Source organism: Pezoporus flaviventris, unplaced genomic scaffold (genome assembly GCF_033815535.1).
Source record: "Pezoporus flaviventris isolate CSIRO_AGI_PZ_B2104156 unplaced genomic scaffold, CSIRO_AGI_Pfla_v1 ptg000001l, whole genome shotgun sequence".
NCBI lineage: Eukaryota > Metazoa > Chordata > Aves > Psittaciformes > Psittacidae > Pezoporus > Pezoporus flaviventris.
The window spans coordinates 13,129,362-13,145,000 of NW_026892549.1; the positions used below are offsets into that span (position 1 = coordinate 13,129,362).

Sequence of the window (15,639 nt, forward strand, 5' to 3'; positions counted from 1 at the left end):
TGTGAAATTTATTTATAGAATATGTATCTTCATTTACTAATCTTTCCAACCTAGGATATATTAGATATTCTGGGATTGAAGGAAATGGATTTCTACGTCGTTCATACTCACCACTGCAGAGATTTATGTGAAACTGCCTACCTAAACTCCACCCATTAAACCTATATTGTTCTTAGACCAGAATTCTCCATCCTTAATTCCATTTCCACAAGAATATTGTCTTAATAGAGACATAAGATCAACTTTTAATAATAATAGTCCTCCTCTTGTAATTTTGTGTGTAATAAAGATATCAAAGGTTAGAATCCTTACCATTATTTTCTAAGTTATCTCATTAAGGTATGTGGTCTCAGTGTCTTTCAAGAAATTCTGTGCCAGGATAAAGCATGCAAAAGTTTTTAGCTATATAAATTTCACAATCCATTTCATACCATACTAAATTTATTGGATTTAAATTAGCAGAAGGAATGTGTTTCATATGAGCTATATATTAAGGGACTTATTTTGATTTCCTAATTCTTTCAGTGCTGGAGACCTCGTCAAGAGAAGCAAAGAAGCTTCTCCCCGGAGCCACCAAAGCTGTTGACACCAAAAGTGCTCAATTCCCTTAGCATAAAAAACAATCCCTATTTTCAGTATCTAAATGCATAAGATCAGAAATTATTGCCTTATAGTACACGCACTAACTAATGCTCACTTACCAGAAATCAGCAAATCATGCCCTGATATGAGAGCACTGGAAACGGGCCTCTAGACCTCCACCCTGCACACATGTTGCTGACTCGCATTTCCTTGTCAGTCAGGTTGACAGAAGCTGTTTCTTCCCTCCTTTTTTCTTTCGCTTTGATAACTAAAAAACCATCTATGTTAGAAGAATCAATAAAAAAGAGCCTCTCTATACTGCAACAGTGACTCCTTTGAAATCCCCCTTTTTTTAACCAATTCTTTCCTTTCATCAACAGGATAGCAGCCAAGGAACCCGTGAATCTTATGTCAACACAAAGCTTAGGAATTGTGTTTGGACCAACACTGCTTAGACCTGAAAAGGAGACAGGGAACATGGCAGTCCACATGCTGTACCAAAATCAGATAGTTGAACTTATGTTGAGCGAGTACAGCAAGATCTTCGGCTCTGAGGAAGACTGACAGACAGGGCCTGTTATTGAAAGCATTCACATCTGTCTTGATGTCTAATATTTTTACATTTCTGTAAACATATTTCTGAAATATTTCTTTTTCTTTCAAGTAACAGATGCCTCATTTTGTGAAAACTTAATGATGATTTTGTGTTTAATTTTCAAACATTTGAATAAAAAATATTGTCAACATTTGCCTATATGTATTCTGCATTAACCCTTTGAGAGTTTCATTATGCTAGCACTCCAAGTGTCTTTTTTTTTTTTTTGCAAGCTGAGCATACAGCATATGGCCAAAGACCATAGAAAATGCTGTTTACCAACATACGCAATGGCACAGAAAGACAAATAATAATTGAGGAGATCTGTGGGAAATGGATTAAAATATGTATATTAAGAGCAATGAATTAAAACAATAATACCAGATCATTTGTACCTAATCTGAGCATAATTTACCTTCCTATTTGATATATATTGAAAGCTAAAGACATGATAAATAAAGTTGCCTACCTCAAGAGTTAAAAAAGGAATTACAACAAAACAACAGCCACAAGATAGAATGTCACTATTTGCATAACAGTGCCTAAAAAAAATAATTAAAAATGGAATTGGAACTTTGGCATTTTTACTTAAATGCAGTACATGAAATGAAGATGTTGCATGACTGCTTATTTTAATGTAACATCCATTTTGATTCTTCATCACACTGTACATCTGCCCGCTTTCCCCAGCTATCTCATGTTCTGTAGCATTTGTATTGTGCTCCTGAGGATGCTTTATTGGTGAACTACATTAAATTCATCTAGAAAGAACTTTAAAAAAAAAGCCTTTTCGTATGCCCTTAGGATTACTTGGCTAGACTTGAATCAATTTATGCATTTGATGGTTAGTTTCAGTTGTCATGGATAAACAAAAGGGTAACTGTCTAGAATATATCAAATATTGTTTCATTTTGAAATGTATGTTTCCAGCTATATGCATCTCCTACCCTGTTTTGTAAGAGTATTCTGCTGATAAAATGTAGACTTATGTTTGACAGCTTTTTAATCAAGTTCAAAGAGAATAAATAAAACTAATCCAGTGTGGTAAAGAGTCTGTCTGGTTATCGATTTGTTCAGAAAATGAAAAATAAACCATGTAAATAAGATGTGTGAAACACAGATCTAGAAGCAAATATTTAAAGCAATTAAAGACCCCAAAACATAGGATTAATGCATAGGTCTGCTGTGCATGAGAGATATGTCTTCAATATCACCTCGGCAGATCATGGATTACTTCAGTTTTTGCTTAGCATCGTTTTGCAAACTCCCATCTTATTCGTGAAAGGTTGCTCCTCAGAGCAGTCATTTATGAGAACAAACATATAATGAGGCCTGATTGTTAACTAAGACCAGACTCTTTCATCAGGTGTTAACATAGGGAAAAAATAACGCCAAGAAAACATTCTAGTTGGCCCCAAGATGTTTTCTGACTTCATACATGTCTGAAAAAGTCAAACTAAACAGAAGGGCAGTGACCATTAATTAAAACTAAAAACACAATGCCAAAAAAATGATCTCCCCATATCACAAATATCCAACATAGTAATTTCTGAACAAAACTATAATGTTCTGAAGAACCCAAATTCACTTTATTTCCAAAAAAAAATTTTTGTATTAATGTCAAGCCATGACTACTTAAACAGTAATGCTTTTCAGCATAGCTGTCTTTAGTCTCTTTTAATAGCAACAAACGAGGCGCTGTTTATAGCCTGTGGAAGTGACTGGAAGAACGATATTCAGAAGCCCAGTCTATTCCTTAATAAAGACCATTCTCACATTATGGTCCCATGGGTGCTCACAGTCATGCTATTGAATTTCTGCTATTACTGGAAATGAAAAGTTCACTTGTTTCTTGGATCCTGTTGCACTCAGAAGAAAAGATTCTTAATTAATTAGTTAATCTCCTTTTGAGCTTTCTTTGGAGCATGGAGACTCCTCTTGTTTTTGTAAGGAAAACAAGGCTTATGAAATGAACTTGTATCTTTCTTAAAATCAATTGGTTTGGCGGGCTGGGGGGTGTTGGAATGAAACAAATGTTTGGACACATAAGTCTTTCTTTGGTTTTGAAGGTTCCTTATGTAAATGCTGTACAAATATGCTGACTTCTCTACTAAATGCTTTGTTAAAGATAGAAGCCTGATAAGTGGATAGCCAGATTTGGAAGGACTTAAGTGTCACTCATCAGAGGAGTGTATATGTCCAGGTTGTATAGGAGATACCTACTTTTTCTCATCCCGCCAACACAAAGGAATATCCATGCTTTGCTGCCAAGCTGCTCCCTTCCCCAGGAGAACAGTCTTCTCCCTGTCTCCTTTGGTATCTACATTAATTCAGTGGGAAAAATTACTGACTCAACCATTAGTCAAAGAGCCAGCCCCACAGCTCCTGCCATCAGCCCCTCAGGGTAGAAAGCAGCTGGACGGAAGACAGTAAGAGTGGAAGAAAAAAAAAGTAAAAAATATTTGCAAGCCTTAACTGCAGGGGAGTTTCTTTTTTCCTCCTGCTTAGGTAGTTCGCAATTTACTAACCAAGCTCAGAGCCCAGGGCTCCAACAGACTCTGTTTTGTTGCTGGACACATACATTTCTAAGTCCCAGAAGGGTCATAGAAATGGCTTCCATCCAGCCTGAGCAATTCTCTGGGCCTATATCACCACTACATTGATCTTCCAATGGTTACTTATAAGAGTTTTTGCTATGACTTTGTAAAAGTTTTGCTCAAACATTGCTAAAATTTTAGCATGTGAAAATTAGACTTGCAGATCTTTTTCTCAGGAGCTAGCTTCCTTTTGAGAAAGACTATAGATACTTTAAGCAAGGAGTTATCACTATTCATAATAAATGATCAGAGACAAATATGTCTGAAAATCAGTCTGTTTATCTGCATCTTATCCCTATGCAGAGTATCTTCTACTTAAACTCATGTGATAAGATAGCTGTCCTAGTAACTGGGATTACTATAAATGAGAGAGATAGGAAAGAGACCTGTAACAGAACTGAAAAGGGCATTTCCAGCCAGAAATATTTCTCATTAAAATAACTTTTTTTTGAACATCAATTTATTGAATCTTAAACTTTTGCAAGAATTGTCAGGCTTTAACTCAAGAAATTCAACTGCAAAATAGAATTTCTAAGTAAGCAATGAGAAAGACAGACCGACTTCCTGGGCTATAGCTAAAATAGGACACATGAACAGCCTTGAGCAAATTTGTATCCCTCTTTTTCTTTACACATATATATATATTAAGAACAACATGAATTGCATTTAAATAGTTCTTTAATTCTATGCTAGGACAGCTACAGTGTAGGTAATATTCAGACTGTTTTCGCAAGCACCCCATGTTGCAACAGCGTCAAAGACTGCCATTCAGCCCAAGGCACTCAAGAAGTTCAGCTAATCAATTACTACACAGTACTACCATGGGTAGAGTTTGGAAGAGAGCTGGAAAGTAAGTTGGGACCACAATCACTGCTGTAATCAGGCAGTGTAAAGATTTTACACGGCTAATTCTCAGAAAAGGCTGAAAGACAAGCCTCGGGGGATGCACACATTATCACGGCACAGCAGGTTCCCCCACACTGCATTCCTGTTTCAGAAAGGAAAGATGGAACATAAGCAAGCTGAGCATAATCACAGATGCAAGTCTCAATCGCGAGTTTTGATTTTTGTAGGATGCATAAATGGGACCCAGGGCAACTCTTGTTTTGGAGAACATGGAACCTTCCTTAGCATCCACTTCAGATTTAAAAAAAAAAAAACCAAAAAAAAAAAAAAACCTTGCCTATGGACCAAGGGTAACAAATTACTAAAATCTCCAGTAAGTGGCCTCCAGTAAGCTGCCTGCTGAGGCTGTGCATACCTAAAGCCTTCACTGCTCAAGTGCTACAGCCCTTGTTGACTAGTAGGTTTCACCGAGTGAATGCTTGCAGGATGATACTAAAGCAGAAATCTCATTCTTGTGTCAATTCACCCTGTGTTATCACAGCAAACGAATATACTCTATTATTACATATTGCACACTATTTTTACACTCAGCAATTGCATACTTCCAAACATACCTGAAATACTATGGGAATTAATGCCTATTTTTATCTCAGAGATCCTTGTTACAACGATCTGGTTGTACACTGAATATAAAACATGAGCCCTCACTTTAGTTTTTCACCCAAATCACATACTGAAGTCAAAAATACCTGCACTCAAAACTCAAGACATGAGAACTGGTGTTCTCGCATCCGTGGTGTGAGAAACTGAGGCACAGAGCCAGCCATGTCAAAAAAGAGCACTGCATTTTAGTGCTAATTTTAGTCAGCTGCATTTTTTGTTGTTTTGTTTGGTTTTTTTTTCTAGAAACTTTATATTCTTCACCCTTGCTTCCTCTGAATTCACCCATATAATCCAGTATATGGGTTGTTACAGGCACTCCTCACTGCACATCTCTGCAACTCCAGAGCAGGGTAACCTCAGAGTAAATGGGAAACAATAAAACTTTAGCTTCCAGACTCTTCACCATGGTGAAGTTTGCAGGCTTTCTGAAGTTTGCTTGTAAACCCTCAGAGATAGTTCAGAAACAAAGGCAACCCACCATCACACAGAAAAGCAGGCTGTCTGCGCACCTCCAAAAGCCACACACTGTAAAACCTGGGGTGATATCTTACACCTTCAGTAGAAGCTGACAGCATTTTTAACAAGTTTAAGAACTATAAAACACTGCACATTAAGAATACATGCCAGTTAATTACCCCTAAAACACTACCACTTTAGAACACATTTCAGTTAACAAAAGGCACTAATAAATTTCACTAGATTCTCCTCCACCTGTGTCAAAATACAATTCTTATGCTCATCTCCTATCCATACATTTCTTGGTTGCATGTCTGGGAGACAAAAGGAGTGACTATCTAGCCACCAGTAATTTCTATATTGTCTCAAAGCTCAGAAGCATTCAAAGAAGCAGCTCAGAACCTTTTTGAATGTTTTCTGGTTGCAATTTTGGGTACATGGAGGTGTGTCCTCTGCTCTGGAAAATGAAAGCAACCATATTAAAAGCAGTTCAATTGGTCCATTGCTCAGCCTCCAGCCTACCCACTGCAGTGCCAAAGGTGCAAGAAATACAATCTTCACATCTAGCTTTCCCACAGTAGATGTTTCTTTGTAGCCCCAGGGAGCAAACAGTTTTAAGTACACGGCTGAACACCCGGCATACATTTCTATCTTCATGTAGTTTCTGTCACTTTTTATCTATTCTTAATCCTGCCAGGCTTTTTGTCTTAATGGCATCTGATGGATTTCCCAGGTTAATTATGTACCATGTAAGAAAATATTTTACTTGTATCACTTTTAAATTCATTAGCTTTTAGTATTATTGTATAGCACCCCACTTGCTCTTGATTTATGGGAAAGGCTAAATAGGATTGTCTGACTGACCTCTTCTGGCAATTCACTCTCCTATATACTACTAACATATCACCTCTTATCTGTCTCTTAATCAATTTAACTCTCCCTCATATGGAAGATCTGCCACACCTCTTATAACTTGCTCTGTCTTTCACTGGATGCTCTGTGTATTGTCTGCCTTTTTAAACAAAACCCTAAGTATTCAAGGTGAAAGGATCCTTAATATTTTCATTATTAATCTCTTTTTTCTTAAAAGAATAGAGTAGCATATTTGTAACAGATTGCTCCTCTGCACTGAAGAACTGTCCCTAGTGCTCCCCACAGACTAGATTCAGAAGGGAATTAAATGCTACTTCTGGTCCATACAGAGAATATATCAGTGCTGCTAGTTTCTCCCTTGTGGCTATCTCACCACGCAGCTATCCAGATTTGCATCAGCAGCTTTAGCCACACAATCCTGGCAGCAGCAAGAGGATGGAAAGCAGGGTGGGAAGAGACTGCTCCTGTGCTGCAACTCAAAGCAGGGTGGGAAGAGACTGCTCCTGTGCTGCAACTCAAAGCAAGAGGAGAGAAGGCAGGGTGGAAAGACTGCTCAGGTCTGTCCCTGTGCTATGACTCAAAGCACTGAGAGCAAGAGCTACTGAGGGATGTTTCAGACTCCCCATGGGATTAATCAAAATGTGTTTGTATGTATAATAACAACAAAGACAACACACATGCCATATGTTCCGTATCCACCTCTAGCATACCTAGTGTGTATGCTTAGCAAAGCAAAACCATCTACATGCGTGCACTATAGCTCTCCTTCCACTGGACACTGTTCTGTAGAGCCAATGGTTAACAGCAATTTCTTAGCTGTTGGGGTGGCGAAAGCCTGTCTTCTAAGTCCAAAATCCAATCCAAATCAAAGGTTTTTGACACTGCAATAGCCAGAAAGTTCCACATTATGACAGATTTTGTATTGTGTAAGCAAGTATTCAGCCTGGGAAGAAAATAAGTTTTGTGGGGATCAGATTGAAGGTTCTAGTACTTGTCCGAACCACTTTCACCTTAGTTTCTGAGCTCCTTGCAGTCTTTGTAATATTGACTTACCGACAGGACACTCATGGGAAAGACTGCTTTTGCCTTGGTTTTTTTGATGTTGCAAAATTCAAGTGAATCCTGTGTTGGCTCAGGCACATGGACCTGGAATCTACTACGAGATGGGCTAGGGTCCTACACAGTGAATCAGCTTCCTCAAGACAGCTGCAGTCTAAGACTGAATCATCATTGGCTGATCATGAAGCACCTAGGTGATGCTATAAAATAACTGTTTTTTAGTTTGGGATCCACATTTAGCTGTAAGCCAAATGCAATTTCACAGATTCTGCACAGTTTCAGGCCATGCAGCACTGCAGGAATGTAGAACTGATGATTACCCTTCTCCATAAGACTCCTGAGTTCAAACAAAACAATAATGTTGGTTATTCCACGTTTCCCAAGTGCTGCTGGTTGGAAAGCAAACCGACTTTCCTTTTGTGCTTATGACATGCTTCACCTCAAATGTGAGAACTGAAAGATAAGGCAGCTACCTTAAACAAACATGCCCTAAGAAGCAAAATACAAGCACCTTCTTGAAAACGGTAGTACTATTCTTTTTCACATCATGTCTCTTTGAAGTGTAGATAGCCAAAAACATTGGCAATACTTTCCCTCTGGTGCTACAGTTTTTTGAGAGTATTATGCATATTGCAGATGCGGTTTTCTTGCACTAGATTGAAAAAAGAAATAATCTTATTAAAAATGTAAAAGGATTTCAGGGTTCTGTGCATACTCAGAGAAAAGAGAGATGTCAACAATAAACATGCCATCTGAACAACAAGGAAGGACCTCTGTCCCATGGGTATAATAGATGTTTTATTAATAACTTGTTTTTATATATTTTTTTCATTTCCCAAAACAAGGGAGGTAAGGGGGGATGGAATGGGCTCGGAAATCAAAACAGTTTTTTGACTGGACAATATGACATCCTCCCTGAAACACAAGGCTATGAACTAAGACCTGGTGCATTTACTGGGTTCACATTCTCCTGCCCAGGGTGCTCTTCTACCATCAGAACATCCCTGGCACAGGGACAAAGACTCGCCAGTTCTCAAGAGTCCATCATGGAGCACATTAGCTCCAGCTAAGAGAGAAAAAAAATTGGGCCTTTTAAGTGGCTTAAGCAGACTCAGCACAAGCACTGACGAAAATTTTCTAAGATTTACAAGTTACTCATTCTCTGTGATTGCTGGACAGGGTATAAGAATGAATGAGGGAGGACAGAGACCTTTTTTTCCACTTTATTGAAGAAACAGAGCAGAAACTGCCACAGAAAACTGTTGGGTTTTTTTTCCCCAATTAAAGTCAGCTTTGTTCTGTCAAGTAGAAGTCCCAGCAACAGACAAAGGAGAGAGTTGCTTCTCTGCTCCTCTAAATACCTTCCAACTGAGCTTATATCCAGACCCTCAGACAGTTTGCTCTTATTTTTCACTCTCTTTTTGCTATTATATAATTTTTCCTCATACACAGCTTGTATATATGAACCTTTTTGGAAATACTGTTCCTGCAGTGTAAATCCTCAATAAACTGGTTTCTCAAATAAAATCCCAAATGGCTTTAAGGAAGCTAGGCAAATACAGGGGAAGGGGGGTCAGGGACATGTATTAAGGCAGAAAGAGCCTAAAATAAATTTACTCTTCCACTTTCTGCCACTATATACAACCTACGTTACTATGGAACAATACTTGGTTTTTGGATAGCCTACGTGTACAAACTGGGTCTTTGCTACAGAACATAGGTGCTGCTAGAAGAGGTTGTGATCTTATTAAATGCAAAGAAAGATGAAGGCTCTAACTCAGAAGCAATACCATTTTTCCCTAAAATCATCAGCAAACACTTGTTAGGAAAATATTGCTTTGAAAAAAGTAGTAAAGAGAGGTGAAGCTTGAGATCCTCTTTGCAGGCCCAGCAAGCACAGTGCTGCATGCTCTGCTGAGGCACCCTTCAATGGCTGGCATCACAAGAAATGATCTAAAAAGCTTTTCCAGGTTGAAGAAATTCATATTTATTCACATAAGGCCTTAATTACTTCATATGTCAAATAGTTTCGGCACAGTCAGACCATGGATTTTACCTTGTGAAGGCCAAAACCTTTTAAAATCCTCATCTTATCTGTACTGTTGTATATTCATTCATAAAAGATTTTAAACATTTCACCCCAAACATGTTTGAATGGTGAAAGAATCTGTCACTCATATGTTAGTTTGGGATTCCTTTTTCTGCCTTAGTAAAAGTGTGCTTTGCAAAGCTACTGGGGTCACAAGTTGTGCTTCTTGACTTTCCTGTAACTGCTCTCCTATGGAAGCAACCAGAACTTACTGGATAGAAAGGAAAAAAAGCACCTAATTAAGAAGCAAGTGTGCATCTGTCTCAGGCCATTTGCCAAGCATAATGTGGAGAGGGAGGGTGGGCAAATTTTCTGCTATTAGAAACTGCTCCTTTTGGACTCCTGTAGCATGGGTGACAGACGCCACACAGTCAAGTCTTGGGAGTTTCTTTGCTCACCTAATGATGAGGAATTTGTGGGATTTGTCAGAAGTTCATCTGACCATAAACATGCCAAAGGCTCCTGAGGTTTAGATGTATCTGACGGCATCTCTGATTTACTTATTTAGACTTATACCATGCCTAGTTGTCAAAACACAGGTACACATACAAAATAGCAGATGGGTCTGACAATTATCTCCAGGAATCCATGGACAGGTTGTGTCAAAAGGAGTCCAGATGTGTCCTGTGTCACTAAGCAGTAGGAGCAAAGAGAGCATGGGAGAACACTGTCAAAATGGATAGACAGTTTGGCAGGAAAAATCTGGATCACTCGGGATATTTGGCACATTCCAGATTTTCTGATGCCCTCTAAAGAGACTGTGCTTATGAAAGAAGTCTCCTGAAAATGTTATACTGTATCTTGATGAAAAAGCTAGTCCTGCCCTTGAATGTCATACTCCAGCCCTAGCCCATCTCCTGTATGGACAGGAGAGGAGAATATGTTACTATAGCCAGAATTGCAACTGCTCCCAAGTTTATTATTAAATACATGACATTATTGTGAAATTAATATCTTATTAATTTCACATGACACCCTTTTGATGTTATTAACAAGCGAGAGGAGGAAGAAAGAGGGAGGTAGCCAATTCCCTGTGTTGCTACATTGGTCTCTTGCTGAGCTGTGCATTGCTCAAAAAAAAAGAGCATCCTCAGCATCCTCCTGCCACCACAGATGGAGCAGGTGAGATCACTGTCCATCTTCTCAATGAGGATAATGATTTTTTACAACCCTGGTCCATTTCCTAGAGTAAGAGCAGTCCCAGTGGTAGTGATTTTCCTTACATAGTCACTGCCTAGTAAGGACCTGAGATGGATTTCACCATCTTTCTGGTGATAAAGGCACCTAGAGAGGCTGCATCTGACACTAAACCCCTTTCAACCCTTTTTATCTCCCCATCACTTCATCAACCAAACCTAAAAATTCTTGAAGGGCTGTGAAATATCTGTGAAAGAGGCTCAACCTCGCAGAGAAACATCTTTGTTTAACATCCACCATGCTGATGGCTGTACCTTAATTACTGTGCATACTGTACTGGTGACAGTAAATATTGGTGCTGTGTGCTACAGAACAAATATCCCTCGATGAAAAATTCAAACGGTATTGAGCTTTTCATTAGTGCAGTAATGGCTTTCTCACACATTTAGCTCATTTTTAACTCAACCTGCTAGAGGAAGGAAATGACATACTTTTTGTTGAATTAGACAGCACTGAGATTATAGGAAGGTGCATATTTATATGCAAAGAAATGTATGCCACATTAATCTATTTTTATGCTTTGTAGTACATGTTGATAAGTCATTTGAATGCCAAGATTCATTAGTAAATTGGGAGTGATATAGGTGGCCCTATGATAAAATAAAATACATGTATTTCATATAAGAATTCAAAAAATTTCAGTACTTCTGCAGAATATCTTAGAACAATAACTAGGATTATACGATCTAAGGATTAAATCTTTGGACCCTTTTTATAAAGGGAATTTTGTATCCATTGAATGCACATTAGTAGTACAATCTGTCCAATATTGCATTGTTCTATCATTTCTCTATGCATCATATTAGTCAGTGTCCTGTTAACATCCGTTTTATCATACTGTCATAATATTATATTTAAATGAAATCTGGCACTTTTGGGGTCCTGTGCAAGATGAAAAAATGGGTCTCCAGCAGTCTTCCTCTTAGATATAATTGAAAAAGAGGCAAGCATGAGGGCATGCTGTGATTCACGCTGCCAGAGAGTGATCTGGAATCATTCAGATGATGAGTACATAGAGAATGCCGTGCACAGAAAGATGACAATTTGCTGTACTAATGTTTTGAAAATGAAAATTTCTAGCTGTTTTGCAGAGAAGCTTAGTAGGAAAAGCAGAATTAAAAATAACAATAATAACAAAAAAATCCTTTATAGTCAAGCCAGATTATTTCTGTTAGTTTTGGAAAGGCTGCACTGCAAGAAATGTATTTTCTCGAGAATGATGTAAAACCTAAATAAGTATAAAATACAGGAAATGGAAGGAAAACAGCAAATGAAAAAAATTCTCTCCCTTTTACTGAGGATTAGTTATACAGAAGATTCCAGAGACACCTTCCAGGTTCCTGAAATAGAATCTCTGATACTCACTGTGGCCACTTAGCCACAGGGATGAACACCTACACACATTCCATACTTCAATCCCGTAAAACTTTCTGCTACCAAGCAGAAAGCCAAGCTATCTAACAAGCTCCAGCAGGAATGAAAAAATACTTCTCATTCTTCCCAAATAGATTACAACCGATAATATCATTGTTCTATTCCTTCAGTGTTTCCACTGAGCTTTAGTACCAACCTATCAAACAAGCACTTCCAACCTCGCTTTAGTATCCATGCTTTCAATATTGGTGCACAGTCAGTATTTAAAAGGTATTATTTATTGTTGTTGTTGTCCTTGGTTTTTTGTATTGCTGTATTGTATTGATTTGACTAGCTTTGTTCTTGATATCATCATTTTGTACTGAATGAAGCAAATTTAGTACTAACTATGTCCCTTTCTTAAGGGTTTTGTTGTTAAGGACTGGCCTGTCCCCAACAGAATGACTCAGCCACCTGACCTGAGTCTTCTTTCAGAAACTGAACCCATCTCCTGCAAAAATCAAACCCTGCCTTTGGTCCCTGTTTCAGCAGGGATGCAGTCAGAGACCTGTGGAGAAAGCAGGGCTACAGGGCTCAGTTCAGCCTTACGATGTCCAGGGGAACACTTCCTCATCAAATACATTAGAAAATTTATTTTAGTCACTATTTTCTGCAGAGATCACACTGTATGGTAATGACTCCTGTATCTGCATGTTAGAACAGACACAATCAAATTCAGTGCTGTTCAGCAGGCTTTAAATGTTCTTTAATACATGGTACATCATCCACATTTTTTCCTTTCATTTTGCAGTTTATCTTGGTCACCTAGCTAGCCTTTACCATCCTCTGCATTTATTGGTGACATTTTTAAAACATTGTTTCTTGTTTTCCTTAATGTATCTGTTTTTCCCATTGCTATTTAAAGTTTTATAAGTCTCTGTACATTGAAACAGCCAAAGTGTGATCTTTCCAGCAGAAAGGAGGAGACTCCTTTACTAAGGAGGAACTGCAGGAACATATTTGCTTTGCAGGGCTATGAATGACCCAGAAATAGATGGTTCCTGGGAAAACAATATTAAGTGCTGAGATGGGCAATTTAATGCAAGTCCAGGTGAATGGGGAATCTTCAAGAAACTCCCATTGAGCTGAAATTGGGACCATTTTTATAGCTTTCAGTTTTGAGGTCACAGTCACCCGAACTGGAAACTCAAAAATGACTTCAAAAAGGCAAATGCTAACTAGATTTCACACTAGATTTCATTTTACTTGGCATTACAGAAAGAATGCAGGTATTAAATAGACAGTTTCCTGTATACAATAAGGTTAATTAGTAGCAAGGGATGGAAATCAGTGTAGACATAACTCTTTTAGACAGGTATCAAAAATAATCCCCTGATCCCTACAGACCCCAGCTGCACACAAAGAAGAACAATATAAAAGATTCTTTAAAAGAAATTTTTCAAACATTCTCCAGGTGTCCCAGCTATATTTAAATAGGCCCATGGCCCCATGTGTACTCCAACCCTTTCTGCTCTACAGTTCCCTTGCTCCAAGTTAAATGAGCAGAGTACTTGCACAGAATTTTGAGGTGCAACATAAAGGATTTCTGTACAATGAGACTGGGATTGCAAACCGAGACAGACAGGAGAACAAAAAGAAGAATATATTCCGGACTGAATGGGACTTTCCTAAGCTCCTTATCAATAAGGTTAATAAGGGTCCATGCAATTTACTGATCACAACGATGCAACTGGGCTGCAGCTATAAAGGAGCTACACAGATACTGGGTTTTAGTGCTTCTCATGGCCCACCACATTAAAGTCCCCTTACCCTTCCCCTGTCACCCCACTCAAGAGAATGAACTCTAGTCTGTGTGATTGGCCTCACTAAAATCCCTGGTCTGCTATTACGCTTCTACCTGCCCTAGTTAAGCAGATTAATAATTATTTTCTAGAATTTGATCCTCCGATCCCTTTGTAATTGAAGCAGTAATGCTCAGATATTTCTAAAAATGTATTTCTGAAAACTACATTTCCTTTTTTCTTTCATTTAATTTTGTTATCCTCAATCATATGCATGATAGAAAAAAAAAATCCAAACTTCTATCTCCTTTATAAAATACATGTCATATCAAAAAGGTGACAAGAGGGGGAAAAGTAATTAGTGAGTTCACAGAGTTCAGTAGAAAAGTTAAAATAGAGTAACACATTACTTTTTATGTTAAGATTTCACAAGACAAATCTTGCCTGTGTTTTAATTGCATGTGACCCTGGCAGTCCCACTCTGAAATGAAGTGCCGTAAAATTAAAGATGACAGACGCTCAAAACAAGTCTTGTGATCTTGATTAAACTACAAAGACCACACTTTCTCTCTGCTGCAACTCAGATATGATGGGCTGTTTTATTTGGGGAATTGCTTCATTAATACTTTCTTTGACTAGACATGTTTATTATAAAAAAAAAAACCTCAATATGGTGATATCTTGCATAGCTAAATAAAGTCTAAAACACAAGTAAAAAAATTAGGAATCTTTAAATAACTTCAAGACCTAAATGCTTCTTTTAAAGATCATGGGCATTTGCAGAAGGAGGCACGAAGCATGCCTGCAAGGTATAGTACCTATTTTGAAATGCACAAGTTCAGGGTTGGTTTTGGTTTGGTTGTGGTTTTTTTCATAACTATGTCTGTAAGAACAAAATTGATTTCTCTGGGAGTATTATCTGACAATTATTTTAAGTTGAATTTCCACAAGCCAGAAAAAAATAAAAATAAAAAATAAAAAAGGGGGTGAGGGGAAAAAAGTAAAGCAGAAAATAAAAAGTGCCACGTCTTTTTCCAACAAAATTTTTGCTAATTTTCAGAAATGTAGGGAAGATAACCAAGTGCAACTGGATATGTGCAGACTTTCAGATCTGTAAGCCTACAGAAATCATGTACTTCCAAACTTGCTCTTTTTTATCTAGACTTTGTTACTAAAGAACCTGAAGGACCATATGCACTACTTTAACATTCCTAATTTTTTCAGAGCAAGATATGAGCAGCATTTGGCTTTCCGTATCAATTGTCAGTTCAAAGAATCAGGACTATTTGTTAATCAAGAGATTCAGTGGATCAGTGTTTTCACAGTGTTAGCCACTAGTACCCTACTACTGCTGTCATTGTCACCAGTGTGACAGGGATATAGGGCCTTACTTCATTCATAGGAACAGAAAACAAACCTTATTGACAATAATTTACATGTCATTCAGGACTGGGGCATTAAATCATCAAACTTTGCAGTCACATGCCTGATGTTAATTTCATAAATAATTTCACAGACTTCAGTAGG

The 15,639-nt window shown here is 38.0% G+C and overlaps 2 protein-coding genes across 11 annotated transcripts in view; one reads left to right on the forward strand and one right to left on the reverse strand.

Moving 5' to 3' along the window:
• Positions 1 to 15,639, forward strand: part of ARHGAP15 (Rho GTPase activating protein 15) — a 392,541-nt gene that overhangs the window by 349,682 nt on the left and 27,220 nt on the right. For 5 of the 7 annotated variants that reach the window (XM_061445138.1, XM_061445129.1, XM_061445145.1 and 2 more), the window contains one exon: positions 963 to 1,455. The exons of 1 other annotated variant lie outside the window; for it this stretch is intronic. In XM_061445138.1, coding sequence (XP_061301122.1) covers positions 963 to 1,146 — 184 coding nt within the window. In that variant the 3' untranslated portion in view covers positions 1,147 to 1,455. Of the gene's footprint in view, positions 1 to 962; positions 1,456 to 15,639 lie in introns of those variants that run through there. One more of the 7 variants, XM_061445170.1, reaches the window with a different exon arrangement.
• Positions 1 to 15,639, reverse strand: part of GTDC1 (glycosyltransferase like domain containing 1) — a 321,331-nt gene that overhangs the window by 33,018 nt on the left and 272,674 nt on the right. The window contains exon 10 of one of the 4 annotated variants that reach the window (XM_061445049.1): positions 626 to 850. The exons of the other annotated variants lie outside the window; for them this stretch is intronic. Coding sequence (XP_061301033.1) covers positions 800 to 850 — 51 coding nt within the window. The 3' untranslated portion in view covers positions 626 to 799. Of the gene's footprint in view, positions 1 to 625; positions 851 to 15,639 lie in introns of those variants that run through there. 4 annotated transcript variants of the gene reach the window in all.